General features: G+C 47.8%; 1 protein-coding gene across 2 annotated transcripts in view; it reads left to right on the top strand.

The window, feature by feature from the left end:
- The window catches only part of GGCX (gamma-glutamyl carboxylase), a 255,538-nt gene extending 254,001 nt beyond the window's left edge, over window positions 1-1,537 (top strand). For both annotated transcript variants that reach the window (XM_085634968.1, XM_085634969.1), the window contains exon 15: window positions 297-1,537. In XM_085634968.1, the coding sequence (XP_085491094.1) occupies window positions 297-462 (166 nt within the window). In that variant the 3' untranslated portion in view covers window positions 463-1,537. The remainder of the gene's footprint in view (window positions 1-296) is intronic.
- The last annotated feature ends 22,311 nt before the right edge of the window (window positions 1,538-23,848 follow it).

Genomic DNA, 23,848 nt, shown 5'->3' with positions numbered 1-23,848 from the left:
GAACAATAGGACCTGCACCTTGAAGCAGCCAGTGTGAGTAATGCTGATGCTTTATTTAAATTTGTAGGTAACAAACCTTTGGAATATTTCTCAGTCTTTACTGGATTCTGTCAGTGTTTTTACTGTGTGTGCTCTGAAGTAGCTTACAGGTGGTATGTTGGCACTTTTTTAAAACCCAAAACATAATCTCTTTATAATGGCAAAGCTACTATCCGTGTTTTGTATGATAACTCAGTTGTCTCGTCCCTTTCTATATCTGTTTGAAGTTAGTTATACTCTTATCGTTTCCTTTGTAGTTTTCTGTTGACGCTCATCTCCCTACGGAATCTGGCACTGGGACGCCCTCCTTTGGAGCAGCTGGCAACAGAGGTGGCATATGCCAATATGAAGTATGAGGAGCCCACTGGATCGAAATCCACGAAGGTGGAGAACATGCCACAAGAAGATCACTCTGAACTATGACCGCAAAGTGCAGAGAAATCGGAGGCGATCTTCGTGTGCCTTTAAAGAACAGAAAGAGACTGCACTACAATAACCTTTTCATAAAATCTGCCAATAAGTATCTGCCCTCTAATTTAGTAACTGGGGTTTAAAACAATATTGGCGTCTGGCAGTGCCTGGAATTGGACAGTTTCAGGGGTGCAATTTTTGCAGATTTGTTTAACAGTTGAACAGGAATTTTTCAGTCATTTATTGGTCGTTCGCTCAGGCAGATTACAGAATTTTCCTATGTCCTTTCCTCATTCAGCAGCACATTTTGTAAAATAGGTGAATTATTAACTGTTGCAGCGAAATCAAGAAAAGAAGAGGGCAAATGTTCAGTATTCTGGTTTGTAGAGATGCCCTTTCAGACATACTGAGCGTGTTCCCTTGATATGTCTGCCGTACAAGAGTCCGCCTCTTGGTCTAGATTTTTCATTATATTTATACATATATTTTTAATGCAAAAGCTTTATGTACATAATTAAAGATCTGTACATAAAGGTGCTTCTTTTTTTATATTTCACCTGTAATGCTTTGGCTTAAAGGTTCTCTGTTTGAGTCTTAACTGTGCACTTACAAACACTATTGTTAATGCCGGATACAATTGCTTTTAGTTTTTGTAAATGTTATTGTTATTTGATCACAGAGCAAGAACCTAGAGGCTCTTCGTTTGTGTCTCTTGTGGACTTCTCATCTTCCTACGTATCCATGGCTGACTCTTTGCTCTACAATGATCGTCTGTGCTCCTATACATTTCATGAACTTTATAAACCATATTTACACAGTTCCTCATCTCTTTCACCACCCATGCAATTTGCTAATTGATATTCAATCTTCAGTCCAAGAGATTGAGGGCTGTCAGTCTTTGTGACCATGTTGGACATTTGTCCAGTTTACTTAAATAGTCAATAGTTGGTTTCCTCATGGCTAGGAATGTTTTATGTGTACCTCTCCATAGTGAGGAAGTGGGGGACCAGTTTTCACTTGATTATATTTATGTTATCAGAGCAATAACATTCTTGGGTGTCTTGGATAAATTAGCCTTTAATTCTAATGTTTAGAAACATCTCTTATTGGATATCCTCTCACCTTATTAATTTCCAGTATGTACTTAATCCTGTATTTGTTTATCAAATATGTATTGTGTTCTCACTTTTCCCACAGTTTCTAGCATTCTTCTGGTGAGTACGGACGAGCATATTTAACTCACTTGGTGTGTAATACCAATTGGTAGTGAGCATTTATTGAATCTCCAAGTATTTCACACATGTGATATATTTTCAAGCCACTAGTTCTGTTGGATTTTTCTGGAAAAGTTAAAATATTTCTACCACCCAGCAGGTAGTTACACAGCTCAAACTCGACTCTGGTACTCCCTAGATGTGATGCGCCTACGCCGTGTAGGACACCACCTCAGCGTTCTTACATCAGTTCTTTTTTTCTGCGTCCCTTGATGTGGCTCTGGAGCTGCTGTCTGTTCCAAAATTGTTTCCCTTATAGGTAATATGTTCTCTAATAGTTTTCGAAGTGCAGTGCATAGGAACAGAACCACTGAAGAAGAGGTCAGGTGTCATAGGTGATGTTCTAACTGTTTACAGGACTCCTCTTCTCAGCAGAAGTCTGTCCCTGGGTGTCTAGGTTGTACTTGCGCCTCAGGTCCTCTCATGACTGTGCCTGCTCTCCTTCAATGGCAGTAAAATGTCTGGTGTCTCTAGACTTCATTGAGGGGTGACACATCGTCAGATCCTGCTCCTGGGATAGGTATAATAAGGCAGCCTTTCTCCTAAGCAAGTCTTCTCACTCAAAGTTTAAAACTTAACACGCAATAAACTTGTCCATCAGCCTAGACTGAGGTTGATAAGATGAAGACAAGTTTTCAGTTGTCCTCTTTGGAGAGTTGTCCTACCTTGGTGGACTGAAGTCCAACATTGGTGCCCCACCCTGTGCTGGCTCTATATTTGGAGCTTCGAGGTCAACTCCCAGCCTTTCACCTACGTTTCAGCCAGTTAATCCTGATGGTCTCCTGACAGTCTCTTCTGAGGACTCTATAACCTTCTGCGAGGTGTTGAGCAAGACGGCTAAGGTCTTTGAAATGTCTCTATCATTTCAGACAGGTTAGTCTATGTCACAACCCTAGTTGTCTTTTAACAACACATTAAATTTGGTTATGTTAACTTGGAATAGGACAGCTTCTGCGCAGGAGGTGGTTGTATATCACTGACTAACCTGCGTTTTTTCCTTTTACCCAGCTGCTGATTGCCTGGGGCTACAGGGTTCTGTATTGTAGGATCCTCATAAATGTAGAATATTCCTGCCTATGGGATTGGAACCCAGAAAACTTTAATATATGAAAGTCAACTTTTAGTTGGAGGTAGACACGTTATTGTGAAACAGTCTGGCGGTGCCTCCTTCAATATGTACGCCCTAAGTTGGCAGGGCATGCCCTGAGGTGGGTCCCTTGCTCACGTTGCCACTGGATTCAAGCTAGCCTGGGTGATGAGTGTTGTTAGCCCAAAATCGGTCCCAGGGTGCTTGATTTCAGTCCAGGGAAGACCTGGTTTGGCAATTCGGGCTGGACTGTTCCCATAAGGAACAGGGTCAAGACTGATTTGCATATGGCTTGGTCTGAACTGGGATGGCGATGCGAGCTAAAGAACGATGATGGATTAAACCGAGATCTGTGACTGGGGGCGAGTTGTGTTCGCTGCCCTCAATATGTTGTCATCACAGCTTTGTCAGCATTTTTCTAAGAGGGAATACCTAATTTTAACAAGTCTTAATACCACATTTCAGAATCTAAATGAAAGATTTTTTTAAAGCATGCTAAACAACTTTTTAAACTTCCATCTGGGCTAGGGTAAAATGCAGGGAAATGGGTGCCTGTCTGGTCACAGGGGGAAATTCCTTAAAAAAAAAAGTACTGTATCTTTACAGTTTGCCTCTAGCTGTTCTTTTGGACAGATATGCGACCATATTTTTTAAAGCTTTTCACAAGCGGGCACGTTGCTGGGTCATTTATGACTTCAATGAAGATTCCTACAATGCAGAACCAGGATTACAAGTAATTAACCTTTTTTCCGCATCGTAGGATCCTTACTGATAGTCATAAATCTAGACTAGAATTGGAAGCATATTCCTAGTCTGTGGTTTAAGTTGACCGACACTAAAGAAGAGTCATATTGCGAATAGAAAATGAACTCTGGAAAATAGTTAACCAAACAGATTCTTCAAAGTGGTTTGATCTACTAATGTGACAGCTTGTGAATCTGCGTCTAAACAGTGATGTTTGGTGAATAAGTATACTGATGTCCAGGTCACTGCTTTGCAAATCACTGTTAAAGGTTAATTTCTTAATCAAGCAGCACAAGTCTGGTCCCTGTATCTTTAACACCCAGCAGCTTCTCTGTCCCTACGTGCACTGTACTGGCAGTTTACCTATCCGCTCCAATTCTGTTTTCCTGCTGGGTTTAAAGTCTATTTTTTCACAAATGTTTTTAAAAATTGAAGTGTTTTCATCTTCATTTGACATCTTCAAGCTTCAGGAGGAAATTGTGGCCACCATTCAAGACACCCTTGTCATACCTGAGATCTCCATTCGAAGTCAAGACTTTCGGCACCAGCAGGCTTGCCATAGAAATCGATACCACAAGTACCTCCTATGACTCCATCTACACCTGTGACTTCAACTCCTACACCAAAGTCCTTACCTGTGATGTAGTACATCGAAAGTGCAACATCAGCCGTCATCCAGAATGGCCAAGGCAATGGTGGTATCCAGAGTTTCTTCACCTATCTCCCAAGCCCCACAAGAAGCTGCAGTGAAAACAGAACCTACAGTCCAGAATGCAAAGACACATTCTCCAGCCCCAAAAATACATTAATTGAATTTGGGAGCATGACTCTTAAAAGCATACGATACCACCATCTAAACGTACCACCTGACTGTGTGAACATTCTTAAGGAAGTGAAATGACCATCCATCAAATGGAAAAGATTTTTTATATGGTGCCTAGACAACGGACATAACCCCAATCTTTACCAAGAATTTGTTGGTCATGACTTGCTTTATCTTGCCAAGTCAAAGCTACAGCATTCCTATATTGAAGTTTATCTGGCTGCCATTAACGCATCTAGAAAAGGTCAAACCCAAAAATAATTTTTGACCATTCCAGTCAATAAAGACTTCTTGGAAGGATCGAAGAAAACGTACCCTCCCAATAGGCCACCACCATCTTGAGAACTGAATATGATTTTATTAAAATGAATGGCTCCTCCATTTCAGCCTATACATAAAAGCTGTTTGCAACGCTTTGATGGAATGTGACTTTTTTTTAATATCAATTACTTCTGCAAGAAGAGTAAGTGAAATAGAAGTTCAGCAGTCAACTCCTACACTCTTTCACAGCAATAGAGTAGTCTTAAGTACCCATACTTCCTTCTTTTATCCAAGGCTATCATATTTTCACATAAATAAAACTATTACCTTACCTATATTTTTCAACAGTCCAACTTCTCCAGGAAAAAGATCTATACATTTGTTGGATATTAGAAGGGTTCTAAAGTTTTATTTAGATAGAACAACTGAAACACATAAACAAATCAACTATGGTCCACTTAGGATCATTATGGCTTCTTCTAAACAATCTTTAAATAGAATTAACATTATCTAATTCAAACCAATTGTTTACAATAATTTTATTTATAAATTACAATAGAATTAATGTACTCCATCTAAATTAGTAGAACAAAACTTGTCAAAATATATTTAACTTAAAGTAATGTACATTTAAATTTGGATGTTATTTGAATGTTATTTTACTTAGTGTTTTTAATTATATTACTACACACCCTTTACTCCATATCATTTTAATTCGCTACTCAAAATTAAAATAAATACCCATTCTAAAATAGTCTGATGCCAATGACAATGGTCTTGGAGCTGTGTGATGTACTGATGAGAGAATTACAGATTTGTGAACATTTTGGTTGAACTTTCTGTCAATAATAATTTGTTACTCAGAGGTGAAAGACTAGTTCCTCCTCTAGGGGTGAGAGAGTGTTTAGTACATCTTGCCCATGAAGGTCACCAAGGTATTTGCAAAACAAAGGAAAGATTATGTGGCCACAATTGGTGCCAGGCATATGGATTTGTTTGTTGAGAGAATGGTAAGGAACTGTTGTGAGTGTAGGATAAGGGACAAATCGTTGAAAGTAAGAACATTGCCCATGGTTTGTCAGGAAATTCCCAAGAAAGTTTGTGACAAAATAGATTTTGATATTGAGGGACCGGTTGATGTGGGTGGCTCAACAAAATATTTACTAGTGCTAATGGATATGCTGTCCAGATGGCTTGAGGTGGGAGTTGCTAATGAAATTACCACATCAATGGAGATCACGTTTTTGACATGTATTTTCCTAAGTGTATCCTCACAGATAATGGGTTGCAAATAACATTCAAAGAAATGGAGAGGTTTCTGGTTAAGAGAGAAATACATCATAAAAAGTGTGCTTTTTAGCACTCTGAACCCAATGTACGTTAGAGAGGTTCAACAGAACACTGAAAGAAACCATACAATTAGTACCGAAGGCTCAGTTAGGTGGAAATGGTGAGTTAGGGTAGAGGAGTATAGGTTTACTACTCATGCCAACACAGGTACAAGCCTATTTGAATTGTTCAAGAAACTCAAACCATGTTCCAGAATGTGTCCTTCTTGGATAAAAGTGTATTGCAATGTCTCCCTAAATGGCATCTCGGAGTTAAGAACACAGGCAACGGAAACAGCTCCAAACAGTGGGAGAAGCAGCAAGTCCAGACCGGCTCATGCATTCTATCGGCTGGCTTCGCTGAAAAGGCAGGAAGACTGGTGCACCTGAGGTTCTACTCAGAAGGTGAGCGGGAAAAAGATCAGTGGCTCAAGTAGGGGGTGAGAGCACACGTACTATTGCAAGTAGACTGTGCCAGCTGCATTGGTCAAAGGTGGTGAAGCAAGGGCCAGTTGGGGTACAAATTATAAGTTTTGAGGGAGGAGGGGTACAGCCTTGAATACCACCGCCCCACTTCAGACTGTGCAGTTGACTCCTGTGTGCCACATAAAAGCAGTACCATCAACACCTGCCCTGAGAAATCATTGGAACTATCTGCAGGAGATCGTTGAGTACATGTCAAACTATAGCTCAGGGCTCGGGTGACTCAGTAAAAAAATCCTAATAGAGGCAAAATTGCCTCCTCACTGCGGGCCTATTTGTGGATTCAGTCTGCAAAGGAGCTACCTGAGGTAGGTGTCATACCTTCAGAGCAGCTGCAGACAGAGAGAGGATGACATGGTAGCAACGAGAGAAAGGTACTGAAATGAGGGAGATAAGGAGAGGGCCACTAAAGGCATATGTGGGGTATTATGTTCAAATGCTGTAGGAGACGCCAGCAGGGGAACCTCCGGAGGGGATCCTGGAGGGGCACTTGGAGGCTGGGTTGAAGAGCGGAGTTCACCAAACATGGTGGAAACACTAGCACCCAGGAACCTTCTCCCGAAACTGACCTACCTACAACGTATGCAAAAACAACAGTTGATGGACAGAATGCAGAACAATGTCATACATTCACCCCAGTACAGAGATCTGGGCCTAAATCCATCGTTTTTGTGCTCACCATGCCATTACAGTTTGAACCCAGCCATATGCAAATCAGTCTTGACCCTGTGCCTCATGGGAACAGTCCAGCCTGAACTGCCAAGCCAGGTCCTCCCTGGACTGGAAACAAGCATCCTAAGACCGGTTTCGGGCTTTCACCCCTCTTCAGCCAGGATAGCTTGATTCCAGTGGCATGGAGAGCACGGGACTCACGTCTGAGCATACCCGTCCCACTCGGGGTGACAAATGCAAAAACAACAATTGATGGACAGAATGCAGAACAATGTCATACATTCACCCCAGTACAGAGATCTGGGCCTAAATCCATCGTTTTTTTGCTCACCATGCAATTCCAGTTTGAACCCAGCCATATGCAAATCAGTCTTGACCCTGTGCCTCATGGGAACAGTCCAGCCCGAACTGCCAAGCCAGGTATTCCCTGGACTGGAAACAAGCATCCTAAGACCGGTTTCGGGGTCAATGTGGAAAGACTGTTGGCTAAGTTGATGGAGGAAGTTAAATGGACATTTTAAATATCTGTGAAAAAACAAAAAAATATTCTGGGGGCTTGCCACATGCTGGATTCATTAGAGGAAATGAGGGGCAATGTCGGGACCAACAGTGGAGAAATCCTGGCCCTGATTTTAAGGGATAGGGAAATCTGGGAAAAACTGGAATCTCTAGAAAACAACGCTAGACGCAATAATCTTAGACTGCTTTATGGTCCATGGGAGCAAAAGGAGATAACCTGAGGGCATTTGTGGTAGATATTATTAGGAAGCCCATCCCCTCCCTGAACTGTACCTTAATCCTAGAACTAGACTCCGACATTCAAAGAGTACATCGGGACCCTTTTAAGAGATACCCACATAGGAAAACCTCTAGGAAGATTCTAATGAATTTCAAGACTTGCTCTCTCAAAGAACAGATATTCATGGCAGTACTAAAAGGAGGGAAATTGAATGTAGGAGATTGGTCTTTCAAGATAAGATCGGATGACTCAAGGGCCACCCAGGACCGGCAGTGGGAACTGGGTAAATCTATTCAATAGCTAAGAGAGCTAGGTGCCCTGCCCAACTTAAGTTTCCAGCAACCTTAAGGTTCATATGGAACAATGGCATGCATAAACTAAGCGAGTCAGCAGAAGTGGAGAATCTCTTAAAAAGCTAGGGCCACACAAAAGATGTAAACAGCACTAGAGGAGTAGCTCAGATGGGCCGAAGGAGTCGCCCAGAAAAAGAAAGGGAGGGTTCCTCAAGGTGAGTTAGGGAAGGGATAGGCATGGATCTTGAGGTGGGTGGACAGTTGGGTGGGGTTTATGGGTAGGAATAAGAGGGTTTGTGTCACATGGTGGGAGCATATGAGAAAAAAAGTATTTAGTCCTGATTGGTTTTAGGTACTAAACACTGCAGGTAGAAACAAACTAAGAAACGGAGCTGGTAGGCTTGAACAGAGATCATTCCTTTCTGAGTTTGACTTGGAATGTCAACGGTCTCAGGTTTCAAAGGAGAAGAAGAAAGATTCTGAAATAATTAAGGCAGTCAAATGCTCAGATTATAATACTACAAGAAACACACTTGCTAAAAACGCAATGGACTGAATTAAGACTTAAGCGCAGGCTCCCCGCTTCATTTGTAATCAGGTCCCGGGGGCATATGTAAAATATATAGGACAGGGGCACACAGGCCCTCCTCCTTGGTGCCTTAAAGCCCTAGGGACTGCCACATCCTCAGGCATTTTCATTTAGTTCGGCCCTGTGGACTGCCACCTCCCCAGGGCAAATGATGTTTGAATGCAGCTGGCCCCGTGTGGCCCCTCAGCAGCCACGGGCACCACCACCCCCTCCCGGGGCTAAATATGAGAAATGCAGGGGGCCAAGCAGCCCCAGAGACTGCCACCTCCCCGGGGCTCAATGAAATATTAATGCGGACGGGCTTCGGCCCCCCTGCAGCCCCGGGCACAGCCATCTCCATGGGGAAAATAGTTATAATTACAGTGGGGGGCTATGTGGCCCCCCCATAGTCCCGGGGACCACCACCTCCCCGGGGCTGTGTTCTGTAATGGAGGAGGGCCACGCAGATCCCCTCCTGAAGCCATAGACTACCCCCAGGGCTCGCTCTTGCTATGTGCTGAGGTGACCACCCTCTGGAGGTAGCTGTTTGCTATGGCTTAGCGGGAGCTTTACCGCTCTCCTCCAAGTCATAGCAAACTGTGCTCACTTTAAGCAAACAAGAGCATTTAAAATGCTCTTGCTTGCTGAAGCCAAGCACAATTGCTTTTACAGAGAGGGAGCTGCATGTTAGCAGCTCCCTCTCTGTCAAAGAAATGCAGGCTCCCGCCGGAGGCGGGGAGCCGATAAGAAACACGGGGGCCGAGAAGCTCCCCCTGTGGTTCCCAACATTGCCAAGTGGGTTCCCAGATATATTGAGGCTTGGCCCCTGTGGCTGAAATCGGCCCGGGAGGGGAACCATGCAGCCCCCTCCCTTCATTGTTTTTTTTTTAAGAAAAAAAACCTCCGGTAAGTCACCGAGGGCATGCCCTCTTCACCACCACTCTGCAAACACACCTCCTGGTACACTTCTGGTTGGGGGATGAAGTCCCCTTGGCTATAGAGGGTCCTTGGGGGCCAACAAGCCCTCCTGTTACCTCCAGTAAGTTCCACAGAGGGTGATTGCTAAGAGGACTTCGAAAGCTACACCCCCCTTCTCCACCACAGTGCAAACGAGCCTCGTGGTACACAGCTGGTTGGGGGACGAAGTCTCCTTGGCTCTAGTGTGTCCTTGGGGGCCAACAAGACCTCCTGTTACCTACAGTAAGTACCACACCGCAAAATTGCTGAGAGGCCTTTGGATGCCACACCCCCTTTCTCCTCCACTCTTCAAATGCGGCTAGTAGTTAAAAAGTCATAGAAATTGACTTAAAAAAATCAAAGGTTACAGGGAAATTCTAGTAAGGAAAAAGAATTTGAAAAACCTTACAAATTCACTTAAAAAAACAAAGGTTACAGGAACGTTATAGTTACGCTCAGAATTCAATGGTACGAAACCAGTGAAATTTGGCAGTTATAGTTAGCTGAATATCCCTGTAACCTTTGTGTTTTTTAAATGAATTTCTAAGGTTTTTCAAATTCTTTTTCCTACCTATAACCTCCCTGTAACCTTTGTGTTTTTTAAGTGAATATATATACACACACACACAGAGATCGGGCATACTAAATGAAGGGAGTTTCTATCTTGGTCAATGTCTCAGTCCAAGCAAGGGTGGGCAGATATAAGGTAGGCAGTGGAGGAAGATGGGTAAGGGTTAAAGTGGTATTTCAAGTGTCCTGTTATGAAATAGTTCTCTTTTATGAACCTAACGTAGATGACCCTACCGCCCTACAGGCATCTCTATAATACAACCTACTAGAAGTACTGATACATATAATTATAGTGGGTGACTTTAATGTCCTGTAAGATACCACACTGGACTTCAGCTTAGGCTCATAATGAATGGTCTTGGCCTTAACGATGATAGCCAGTAAAAGGAGAGACTTTACTTTTCATAATACAAAGTATGGTCACCATTCCAGGATTGGCTATTTTTTGGTAGATCGTAAAATCACCAATAAGGTGGTACACTTACTGGAACATCTATCAGACCATTCCACAGTCATTTTGGAAATAGCCCCAAGGGAATAAATGGGATCCCCGAGATTAATGCTAGACAGATTATTACTGCTAGATCAGTCGGTGGTAGAACAGCTGAGGACAGACATGGAATGATTCTATAAGCTGAATGTCTGGTCTGCTCCCCTCCATAGAGTTTGGCACTCTTTTTTTTTTTTTTTTTTTTTTTTTTGAAACCGTTTATTGCAATCTCAAATATATACAAGTATGGGCCTACAACCTTCCGGCCGGCCGCTAAAGTGACAGAAGCACATGACATACATACTAATAAGGCGCTTGGCTTTGCATAGACGATAAAGCAGGAGGTATCAACAACGTGGGCCACATAACTCTGAACCCACACAACAACATAAAACCACACCCGCAAGGCAACCCACGATCAAAAATGACGACATGTGCTCCTCAAGTGGGGAACCCCAACCGTCTAAAGAAAGCCAGAGGGGGGGAGGGAAACTGATCCAGGACTGGGAGAACAATGTGCCCAGGGCTGAGGGAGGGGGTCAACTATGGGGATGGAGCTGGTGACGCAGGAGGCAACAACGGCTGTTCGCAAATACCCCCGCGGTAAGCGTTCCAGGGGCCCCATATCTTCACCCATGCCCCAGGCTTACCCCGCGCCACATATACCACCTTTTCTCGGAACATGCACCAATCCATATGTTCTTTCCAAGCCGACACCGCCGGGGGCCTCTGAGATCCCCACAGCTGAGCAATGTCACGTTTAGCTATCATATATCCCAGAGTCACCCATCGCGTCTGCGGAACCGAGTAATCAGTCGGTTCCCACACATTCAGCAGGCATCTCCTCGCTTCAGGCAACAGCGCGACATGTGTAACCGCTCGCAGGACCTCATGCACACCACGCCAGAAGCGCTCCACCCTCGGACACTCCCACAGAATATGTAAAAAAGTCGCCAAAGCACCACACCCACGCTTACACAATCCATCCTCGGCATAGCCCATACGCTGAAGCCTTGGCCCCGTCATATACACCCGGTGGAGTATCTTAAGCTGGACGAAGCGAAGGCGAGCCGGGATGGCCACCTCCTTCGGAGAGGCCACCGCGGAAATCCAGTCCTCGTCGTCCAACTCCAGCCCATCGGCAACCCAAGCCTCGCGGAGGCCAGTCAGTAAGCCCGAGCGGTCATTTATCAATTTCTTATAAATGAGGGAGATCGTGCTGTCCGGAACGTGGCCATCTAGCACTCTATCCTCCAGGGGGGAGGACTCCGGGATGGAGGCCACGTCTGGGAAGACGGAACCCAGTGCGTGACGGACCTGCAGGTAGCGAAAGTATTCACTGCCCTGCAGCTGAAACTCCGCCTGCAGCGTCTCGAATGTCTTGAATCCTCCCCTCGTCCAGAGATCTCCCACTGTACTGATGCCTATCATGTCCCACCTCTCGAAGCCCTTCGAGGTCCACAAAGAGCCAAGCCTCTCCGACGCATACAACGGTGACGCCCGGGTCAAACGGTCCTTCCATCCCATAGCTGCATTAGCCGCGTGCCATACTCGCACCATGACACGCGTGGGTCCCGTCAAGCGGGAATCGGGCACGCTAGTGTAGAGCGCTCGATTGTAGTCGCCACCAGGCAGGAGCATTTTGTCCATTTCAAATGCCGGGTTTAGGGCGGGCCCATAGAAGCCGTGATTAATGGCAGCTAACTGGGAGGCCCAGTAATACCGCTTAATATCCGGGAGGGCAATCCCTCCGTCGTACCACGGGAGCGTCAATTTTGCCAGGGCTATACGCGGCCTCCCGTCCCAAAACAGACGGCGCTGTAAGCTTTCCACCTCACGGAAGTAGCGCGCCGGGACCAAGTCCATAGTGTTCTGGAGAGCGTACAAAAAGCGCGGCAATGACATCATCTTGAACAATGCCGCCCGGCCGAGCGGCGAAAGCGGCAAGCGCCGCCAGCGCGCGACGTCCTCCTTCAAGCGCTGGAGGGGGGGAAGCAAGTTTCGCTCGTAGCGGGCCACCGGGTCCAGCGTGATATAGACCCCCAGGTATCGAAATCCCTGCGAGGCAATCTGGATCGGACAGCCCCGAGGGAGGACAGGAGCCTCCCCGGAAAGCACATATACACAGGATTTAGCCCAGTTGATGACAAGGCCAGAATTTCGGCCAAAGGAGCGCAGAACATCGACCAGGACAATCAGTGATTTGCGCGGGGAGGCTAGGTACAAAAGGATATCGTCAGCGTAGAGGGACACGCGGTCCTCATACTCGGGGGTCCAACGGAGACCTCGGATAGAAGGGTGCCACCGCAGCCACTCCGCCAGGGGTTCCAGGGCCAATGCAAAAAGGAGCGGCGACAGGGGACAACCCTGTCGTGTGCCCCGTCCCAGCACGAATGGGGCCGAGACTCGACCATTCACCACCACCTGTGCCAATGGGTCCGAGTACAACAATTTGACCCAACTGATGAATCCTGGGCCAAATCCGAATTTCGCCAACATCGCCCAGATGTAGGGCCACTCGAGCGTGTCGAACGCCATGGTGGCGTCCAGGGATGCCAAGATGGCTGGCTCCCGCACGAACGGAACACGCGCGAGCACCCCGTGCAAGCGCCGCAGATTAAGGGCCGTATTGCGATGGGGAATGAAGCCGGACTGGTCTTGGTGGACCAAATCTCCCACCACGCCGACCAGCCGGTTAGCGAGCACCTTGGCGAGGATTTTAGGCTCCGCGTTTAAAAGCGAGATAGGCCGGTAGGATGTAACCCGGTCCCGCGGTCTACCCTCCTTGTGGAGAACCACGATGGTAGCCAGACGCTGGTCCGGCGGGAGGGAGCCCCGCGAGTGAGCCGCAAGGAACATAGCGCGGAGGTGAGGTGCCAGTACGTCCGGTCGCAATTTATACAGCTCGATAGGAATGCCGTTCGGGCCCATGGCCTTGCCAGAAGCGACCGAGCGGATGGCGAGGGCAATTTCGTCCGAGGTGGGGGCGGCATCCATCAATTCCCTGTCCTCCATTGAGAGGGAGGGCAGCGCGATGTCACGCAGCAGGGCATGGGAATCCTCCTCCGGGCAGGGAGAAACCGGGGAATATACCTCGCGGAAATAATCCGCGAAGCAGGAGACAATGCCTTCCGGCTCAGTGACACGTACACCATCCATTCTTTCAATCAGCGGGACCACACGACTAGCTCTCTCCCTCTTATCCAACCACGCAATCAACTTACCAGCCTTATCACCCACATCATACAATCGCCCCTGTTGCTCTCTGCTGAGGCCCCTGGCCGCCTCCGTGACGAGGGACCTATAGGCCGCCTGCTTAAGGTGTAAAACGTGCAGCGCAGCGTCAGTCACCCCACTCCCCAGACCACCCTCCAGTTCAGTGATTTCGGCCTCCACTCGGGTCACCTCCTCCTGTGCGCGCCTCCGGGCATGGGAAATAAGGGAGAGGGCCTCCCCTCTAAGCACAGTCTTGAAAGCCTCCCACAGGGAAATGGCAGACGGGACAGACCCCACATTCTCCTCAAAGTACCGTTGCAAGGATTTAATCAAATCAGCACGAATAGTGGGATCGCGCAGGTACCAGGCATTGATTGGAGCTACCCTGCCCTCCCCCCTCGGGAAGACATCAAAGTGCAACAGGAGTGGGGAATGATCTGAAATACCCCGCGCCAGGTGGCGCACCTCCCCCACTCTCCCGGCATAGGCCGCAGGAACAAGGACATAATCAAGCCGCGAAAGGCTACCATGGGCCCCCGAATGGAAGGTGTACTGCAGCTGAGCGGGGTGCTTTAGACGCCAGCAGTCCACCAATCCCAGCGTGTCCAAAAGGCCAGACAGCCACGCTTGTGCCCGGGGGAGGTCCCTAGGGGGATAACGATCCAGAGTCCCAGAAGCCACCGCATTGAAGTCCCCCCCCAACCACCAGAAGCCCCCCCGGAAGGTCAAGCAGGAGGCGTCCCAGGTCCGCAAAGGTGGTGGACTGTAATCCCGGTGGGACGTACACTGAGACAAAGACGACTACCCTGCCCTCCATTCTCCCCACCAAGACAGTGTAGCGTCCCCTCTCATCATGGCGCACCTCGTCTATTTCTAGCGGGAGCGAGGTCTTGACCATAATGCCCACCCCTCGCGAGCCCGATGTGAAGCCCGAGTGGGCCACCAAACGATAACCACGTCTATTCATGGCACAATAGGAGTTACCAATGAGGTGTGTCTCCTGCAAAAAGACCACATCAGGCGAAATCCGTTTCAGATATTGCAGGACCACACCCCGCTTAATCCTATCACCCAGTCCGTTAACGTTCCAGGACAGCAAAGTCAGGTCCCTACCCCCCATCACGTACAGAAGCCATCATTAGTCCCCCCGAGAGCATCTCAAAAAAACCAATACAATAAAGGGTTTGCCTTGCGGTAGAAACGAACCACACCCCACCCCAACCCACCCATCCCAACAGAACTCCCCCCACCCTGCACCCCTGCATGAGCCCAAACAGCCCCCCCAAAGTGCAGTGTGCCTGTCGCCCCATGGAAAGAAAACTAACTAGTCCCCCAGAGGAGGAGGGAGATCCCCCAAGAGACTCCACACGACCTCCGCAGGAGGGGAACTTACCCTAACAGTCAATGGTGACAATAACACAGTCCAGAGCAAGGCCTACCATTAGTCCCTCAGTCCTGATCCGGCGGGCCCTCCCCACCAACCGCTCCCCCCCCACCTCCCCGGCCCCGATCTCCGGGCAGAGTGTCCAGCCAGTCCCCGGCCGCCTCGGGACGATCAAAAAAGTGCGTGCGGCCATCCACCTCCACCCTCAGCTTAGCCGGAAAAAGCATCGCATATTTGATATTCAGGTCCCGTAGGCGACGTTTGACACCGAGAAAACTCAGTCGCTGCTTTTGGACCGCCGGAGTAAAGTCAGGATAGAAATTGATATCCATATTGTCCAGTCTGACCGGCCCTTGTAGCCTGGAGGTCTGCAGGATAGCGTCCCTGTCCCGAAAATTGAAAATCCGGGCGATGAGAGGCCTCGGAGGGGCTCCGACCTTAGGCCTACCCCCGGGGACCCTGTGGGCACGTTCCACTGCAAAAAATTTACTCAGCCCCCGAGGCTGGAGATGGGTGAGGACCAATTCCTCCACGAACAGATCCGCTGCCTCGCGTCCCTCCGGCACCCCGATAATGCGGACATTATTCCTCCGGGCCCGACCCTCAGAATCCTCCAGTCTACGATGCATCATGGCGCTCGCCTGGCCAAGCCTGCGCACCTCCTGTTGGAGGGCCGCCACGTCGGATGTGAGGCCCGAAGTAGAGTGGGCCAAAGAATCGACCCGGTCATTTGTTTTGGAGAGATCGGCTCTCACGAGGCCCACGTCCACGAGGACCGAGTCGATCTTCTGCGCCAGAGTGTCAAAGCGCTGGTCCACCGAGGCCTTCATCTCGGCGATGGCGCCCATGACATCTCGGAGGGTCAGGTCCGTGGGTAGAGCAGGAGCGTCAGTCGGGCCCGTAGGGGATCTACGCAGCGCCTCTGGAGATCCCTTCTGGAGGGTGTAGCGGTCCATATTGTTGGATTGATGGGCCGCGCCACGACGGGTCGACTTCACCTTAGCCCGGTCGCCATCTTGTTTTGTGGCCATGGTCGCGGTCCCAAATCGAGCCAAGCTCCTCAAGAAGGGGGTAGACAATCCCGTTCAAGGGCTCCGGGGGGGGGCGACCACCGCTCCACAGGACGGACCGCAGCCGGCGGGCCGGCAGGGCACCCCAACCAGGCCACACCACCGCACACCGCCTCGCGACCCTACCTCGCCTGGCAGCAAGGAGGGCGCAAAAGCGAAAGTGAAAGTGCGGGGTGCGCGAGTCGCCCAGCCTTGCCCGCCGCTGTTATTCACTTTGTCGCCGGATCGCCCCACAACTCCAGTACGGGGGGCCGGCGTGGAGAAGGCCGCAAACCTTAATCGGTGCTCCCGCCGGTGTCCGAGGTCCGAATTGAAAACGGAAAACGGGCGTCACCTCAGCTCGAGTTCAGAAACACAGTCCCCTCATCTAGGACAGGATTCGGTCAGGATTTATGCAGGAGGTCGCGGAGGTCCTCGGGAGCCTCGCACCTACGCGGCCATCTTGGGTGCGCGCTAGGCTCCTCCTGGCACTCTTTTAAGGCTTACATATGGAGCAGGATTAAGAGTTTGGCAGTATACAAAAATAAAGAGGCCAAAATAAGTTTGGGAAGTTGGAGACGAGAATAGCTGTGATTCAGTGCTTGGTGCTGGGAACAATGGAAAATTCTCCGGAGAGGGTAATACGCATTGGCAAATTGTGGGAGGCGAAAGAGGAGCTAGCTAGGTGTCTGGAGAAGGCCTGGCTGAAGATAGGGAAGCTAATCAGCAAGCCCATTTTGAGTATGGGGAGAGATGCAGAAAGTTTCTAGCATGGAAAACGAAAAAGGCTATTACAAGAAACGATTTTAGGGAGATGAAGGATAGTATAATCGGATGATTCATCTCCCAGTCCCAATGAGCTACTGTCACTTTTTTAACCATGTTTTCTTGTTATGTGGATAAAGTCTGTTTCCTGCTTCTTTTTTTCTGATTCGGGTGAGCACCGAGCAGCAGGATTCCCAGTCCAGTCTGCCGCCGTCCAGGCCATGGCTGATGACCTAGAGGAGCTGCGCAGCATGACCCTTGGAACGCGTGCTGGAGCTCCTGCATAACAATGGGCTGGCGAGTTGACGGTCACTTCCATCGAGCAGGTGAGTGCTTTAGGTAGAGGAGGGATATGCATCTGACTGGTGGCGCTCCAGACTGTGAGTCCACCTGGGCAGTGCTGCAGTAAAGAGGAAGCCATCCTTACTTTGTACAGGTGGGCAGAAAGTAATCCTGTACTCTGTGTGAGTGTGTGTGTGTGTGTGCTCTTCCCTCCACCTCATTCTTTCCGTGCCTCGAAGTGTGATTTCTAGACTGGAAAGTCCTGTTACACCAGATAGAGGCGTGGAGGTGGTTTGAGGCGATGCCTACCTCACTCTAAAATGAAACTAGTCTCCAGCCTACGGGACAAACAGAAGGCCAAGCCTTCGAGGAAACCCCGTAGGCTGTGCCCAGCTCCATTACTAGCAAAAGACACACAATTGATGGACGGAATGCAGAACAAATCAAAACATTCACCCCCAGTCAAGAGATCTGGGTTAAATTCATCATTCTTTTGCTCACCATGCCACCCCAGTTTAGACAAGCCAGGATAGCTTGATTCCAGTGGCACAGTGAGCCCAGGACCCATGTCTGGGCATACCTGGCACACTTAGGGCCAGAAAGCAAAAAACACACAATTGATGGACGGAATTCAGAACAAATCAAAACATTCAAGAGATCCAGTACTAGCCCAGTCCTGTTCGTATAAGGCACACACATTGCATTTTGGGAATAGTAGTCCAAGAGTTCTTATGCTTGGGCTTTAAAGTGAATCTGGCAACTCCCTCTGTGCCAGCGCTTTCCTTCTGCGTCACAGTGGGTCGTTTTCCCGGGACCTTGTAGGCGAGAGTGTGCAGTGAGATTTTAAGCACCTTTGACTGGAAGCCTGCAGCCGCTTTTAGTTACCGATGCTCGATAGCTCACATTATGTGCCATAAAAGAGAGGCAACTCAGCAGGACCGTCTGAAAGGTGAGGGGCGATTGCCCACTTACTGATGATTATTAACGAGATGGAGATTTTCTGCATAGAACATTTAATGACAGCAGTTGTCACAAGGCAACGAGGTGTTGCAGTTGCATTTTGTTAGAGGTGGGCGTGTGGTGGCTGGTGAGCAACTCTGCTCACTCACGGAATTCTGTGGAATTCCACAGAGTTTTTATGCAACTTCGTGGAATTCCATGTTGTGCAACACTGCGAGCTCCGCGCACCCCTACTCTAAGCTCTGCAATATACAGATCAATCTCCCTGCTGAAGTGCGATTATAAGTTCTTTATGCAGATTTTGGCAAAAAAGGCTAGATGAGGTGATTGGTAGTTTAGTACACGAAGATCAGAAGGGGTTCATCAGTGGACAGGACCTGCACAAGTTAACATATAGTTTGATTGGATCCATCAATATGGCAACTGCTGGGAACCTCCCATTGGCTATTCTGACCTTCGATGCAGCCAAGGATTTTAACAGGCTGAGCTGGCAGTATCTGAATACAGTACTTAGGAAGAATGGCCTTTGAGAAATGTTTTGCTGGACAGTTGAGTTGATCTATAAGGAACCCGTGGCCAGGATTACTGTAAATGATAGATGGACAAGGGAGAGCAGACTCTAACCTCTGCAGAGCTGTTTTGTGGAGTCAGCCAAAGTGGAGAGCATCATTTCCTACTGGAATGTTCACCTAGATATTTGCAAAATGGCAGTCTCTGATCGGTGGAGGGATACCTATTTCATTAAGTCAATAAGTCTGGTGTTAATGTGTTACCACATGCAAACACAGCCTTGCATAAATTTTGTTTAATGAATTAATATTAAGGCCAAAATCTGGCTGCTTTGTCATTGTCTATTACAGTTTGTTTTTCTATTGAAAGTCTGGTACATTTTGATATGTATTTTTAAATGTACTCTGAGATCCAGCGCTTAGGCATGACTGTTCAGAGTTAATTACTTTAATGGAAGAGAATAGGTTTACAAACAAATAACTTGACCTTGCTTGTAATCCAGTTTGTTCATCATAGGAATCTTTGCTGAACTCCTGAAAAATGTGTAGCTCTTCTTCCTTAACTTTTAAACAACAAATTTCTCAATTGGAAACTGTTTTCATAACTGCAAATCTAAACTATGGCTATTATTTCAGACATTTTATGTTTCCCTTAACACTGAGGTGATTGAAAAGAAACCCCCATTAATTCCTATAAGTAGTCTAAATGCTTCAAAATAACTATAATTATAATACATTGGGGGTATATTTATCAACACTGACAGTGTTGTGTCAGAGAAATCTGCGATGTGTTGCGGTCTTTATATGTGCCATGGATGTGCCATATTTATGGAATGGCGCACCATGGCGCAAGGACATAATGAGTCAAAAATTCTCACGCAGCGATGTAAAGGATGGCGCAAAGTACGTGACGCAAAGCTGATTTGTGTGACATAAAGCGCCTTTATGTGCCGCAAATCAGCATTGCATCATGCAGGAGTGCGTTGCGACAGGAACGCTGGAAAAAGCAATGCTGATCAAACAACAGTACCACTCAACTTAGAGAAGCATAAAAGACGCCTCAAAAAGCCAGGAGGGTAACAACTCCAACCCAGATGAACTTTCAACATCCCAGGGGAAGAGAAGGAGGAAGGTGAATTTCAGTGAGGAGGAGAACCAAATCCTAATTAGTGAGGTGACAAAGAATGAACACCTTCTCTTTTTCACCTCAGAACTGTCATTAGGAAAGAAAGCTGTTAAATAGCAAACCATAGTGGACAAGGTAAACAGTGTAGCACAAACAAAAAGGGCAGTACTGGAGTGCAAGAAGAGGTGGCACAACTATAAGTACAAGACCAAAGGAAAACCTTAAGGCAGCCATTGGGACCGGAGGAGGACCTGATGTCGAGGAGGAATTGGGCCCACTGGAGGAGCAGGTGCTATAACTCATCCCAACAGAGTTGGTAGCTGGAGTGGAAGGGCAGGACAGCGCTGAAGTAGAAGACTAGCAAGATACAGGGTGGGTGAAAATCAGGGCCGTTTCTAGGTGTTTGGCCACCCTAGGCGAGAACTGAAAAATGCCGCCCCCTCCATATTACTACTAATTATGCACAAGAGTAATATAACCCCTACCCTCACACACCAACCCCGGAAGCCACTGAAGGCCTAAACAACTACGCGCAAACGAACACAAGTGTGTGTCACACGCCTGCAGCTGGCTGCCTACTGCACCTATAGCCATTTTAGAAGAACATGGATTCCCATGGCACCCCTCGGTTTGCCTGACAGCAGACATGTCTTACACGAGCTTTGAACAGGACAGTATTGCTTATATTGCAAACAGAGTTTTAAAAAAGTGCTCCTGCGAGGCCTGCGCAGATGCAGAATGGTTGCTCCCTATGGAGTAAGGTCTGGTCATCCTCGCTCCTCCAACGGACCCCAGAGCACGGGAGAAGGGGCGAGGCCGTGTCTCAAGTACCCTTGCAAGCAGAGTCCCGCTGTGCGTGTGTTTTTAACCTCCTGGGCCATCACAGCCCCTGTGTGTTTGTTTCTGCTGGGAGGACCTGGCAGACAGCTCCCGCCCCACAGAAAGGGGCAGTTAGGAGGGCGGATGGACGATAGCCGGGTCCATTGTGGTCTGAAGGAGGTGCCGCTGCTGGGAACCATTCAGGGACACCCAAATGACTGGGGCCATTGGCATTGCAAGTTAGTCCTTAAACTCGAGACAGTCGGAGCGAGAGTGGGCGAGGAGACGATACCACCTCCCGGTTTCCTTTCAACTCCCGCACAGGACCTATCTTCTCGCATTTAGATGAGAATGCAGATGCGATTTTGGCAGCCCCTGCCCGCCTACCCAAGACATTCTCCTGCCGTTCTTTAAACAGCTTTTAGGCTAGGAGTGGGGGGGAAACAGACAGACCTCCTTGCAGGGGAGGAAGAAATGTGAAATGAAACAACTAATCAGCTTTCCTTTTCACCCTTATCCAGTTGGTGTAAAGACAGGGCCGGCAACTCGGACCACAAGGGCGGCATTTCACGGTTTGTTTTTAGAAATTAAACCCAAATTGCTGTAGAGATGGGAGTAAGGCGAGAGTGGCTGTAGTAGGCTTTACACGTCTCACTACAGATTCCATGTCTAGACAGCGGCCAAGAAATGCCTCGCTTGTTCATAATTACAACGCATGCACCTCCCTCACAGGTAGGAAGAGAGACGGTCAACTGAGGGTGTCAGAGAAGGAAAAGTGGAAATTATTTCGACCACTAAATTAATCCTACCGTGTCCGTAATACACCTGCTGGCACCTAAAGACTCCCACGCCACGTGCAACAGAAGCAGGCTGCAGTATCGGCCAACCAGTCCTTGCTTTGACGCTCCTGACTCCTCCTCTCAGCTCCACAGCACTTCGAGTCTGCTGCGCGCCAAGTGGCAAATCGAATGATGACACTCCTGCCCCTCCGAATTTCATTGGTTCATTCTCTCTGAGAGCAGGTCGGCATCAAGAAGCAGGGCCGTCACAAATAGCGCGTTCACGCTATGATTGATTGACGGCCCTGATTATTATAGATTATATGAAAAATTAAAAATTATTTCCCTCTTTTGCCGCCCTAGCCCTTTTGCCGCCCTAGGCGGCCGCCTAGTCTTGCCTAATGGTAGAAACGGCCCTGCCCCCTTGCACCATGATTAAAGTGTGCCTGTGTTAGTATTAGGCAGCCAAAACTGGAATGTAATGTAATGTGGATTTGTGGAGGGTCAACTTGTCACCTGAGAGGGTATCCAGGTGCTGAGTATGTGCATGCCCTGAAAGTAGTATCACTTGAAGGGCCAGGTGCACAGTTACTAGCAAACATCCATATTTGATGCAGCTGTACTGATGTGGTGGTGAGATTTCTACAGGTGTAGCTTGCCATGTAAGAGACCACCTTACCCCCTCTCTTGCTTACATGGATATTGAGGGTGGGGGTGAGTTGGATATTGGGGGTAGGGATGAGTGCATCTGATGCAGAATGGAGGCCCATAATTGTTCGGTGGAAACGTAGATGATGTGTGAGCTATGTGGGTCCCTGGTAGTGTAGTGCCTTCTAAGTGTGTCTGAGCATCTTCAACTGCCAGTGTGTCTGAATGGGGAGACATTGTATTTTATTGAGGTGAGGTGTGATGTGTGTGCCACAAGGTAGGCTGAGTAATTCTCTGGAGTGGTGTATTGGACAGCTTGCCTTTTGTGTAGCAGCTGTGCAACAATGCTGTAGTAGAGGGCATTGGTGTAGTACAGTCTACATGTGATGAGGGCCTGGGTGATGGTCTTACAGTTGTCAGGAGGGAGCCATATGAAGAAATGTCTTTGACCATGCAAAGTATGTGAAAGGAGGTGGAGGTAATAGTTGCAATTTCAAGACTGGTGGTGAGGTAGGTGTCTAGGATGATGTACCGGTTTCTGGGATGGTTGGAGAGTGAGGGTTTTGGTCCTAGCCATGTGGGCAACCAATGTGAGTTCATGGTGCAGAATATCATCACTTCTATCTTGTCATATTGAGCAAGAGCAACTTATCGCACATAGAGTTAGCCATGTTGGTCGGTTGCATAATGTAAAAGCTGTTGGTGTCTCTTGAGAGTTAATGTATGATTTGGGTGTCTTCAGTGAATATGTGACGTTACAACGCGATGATTTACAACGCGGTAAGTTAGATTGCAGTTATTACAACGCAAGTCGTTACATCGACTTGCGCTGGAGGGTGCTGAACTTAGCAATGGTATGATATACTATTCCAACTCCAGCCTACGTCACAGTAGGGAAGGTGTTGGAATAGTAAATCATACCATTGCTTAGTGTATAGTGCCATCCGGCACAAGTCGTTGTAACGACTTGTGTTTTAATGACCGCGATGTAAATGTGTCGCTGTGTAACGACCGCGTTGTAAAGGTCGTTCGCCGACATCAGCATAAGAGATGATATAGAGTCCCTAGGTCTGAATGATGATTGCCACAAGGGTCACGTACAAGTTTAAGAGAGTCAGGCTGAGTGAAGAGGTTTGCGGGACTCTGCAGATAAGCTCCTTGTGTTCTGAGGAACTGAAGTAAGCTTGAGCTGTTGCATACTTCCAAGTGTGACTGTGGCAATTCCCTTAAGAGATGGTCTCCGTTTCTACTGTTGTGGAATCAGGAGTCTGGAGATGACTGTGTGCTAGGAAACTACAGGATTCCCCACAGCAATTTAAATTATGGCATATACATGCCTTTCCCCTTTCATGCAGTGCAGCGAGGTTACTTGCTGTGTAGAGTTGTGTGTAATTACACAAATAGGCCCCCTAGTTAATACTGAGGTTGTATGAAGAACAATGCACATGTATTGCCATGTGACAAGCAACCATAGCGTAACATGGCCTTATTATATATGTTCCACATATCACTCTGTAATTTAAAGTGATCAAAAAAACTGTTAGAATTTTACAATAATCACTTATGACAAAA

This window comes from Triturus cristatus, chromosome 11, assembly GCF_964204655.1.
Source record: "Triturus cristatus chromosome 11, aTriCri1.1, whole genome shotgun sequence".
Classification (NCBI taxonomy): domain Eukaryota; kingdom Metazoa; phylum Chordata; class Amphibia; order Caudata; family Salamandridae; genus Triturus; species Triturus cristatus.
This window is presented reverse-complemented; position numbering and strand designations above follow the sequence as displayed.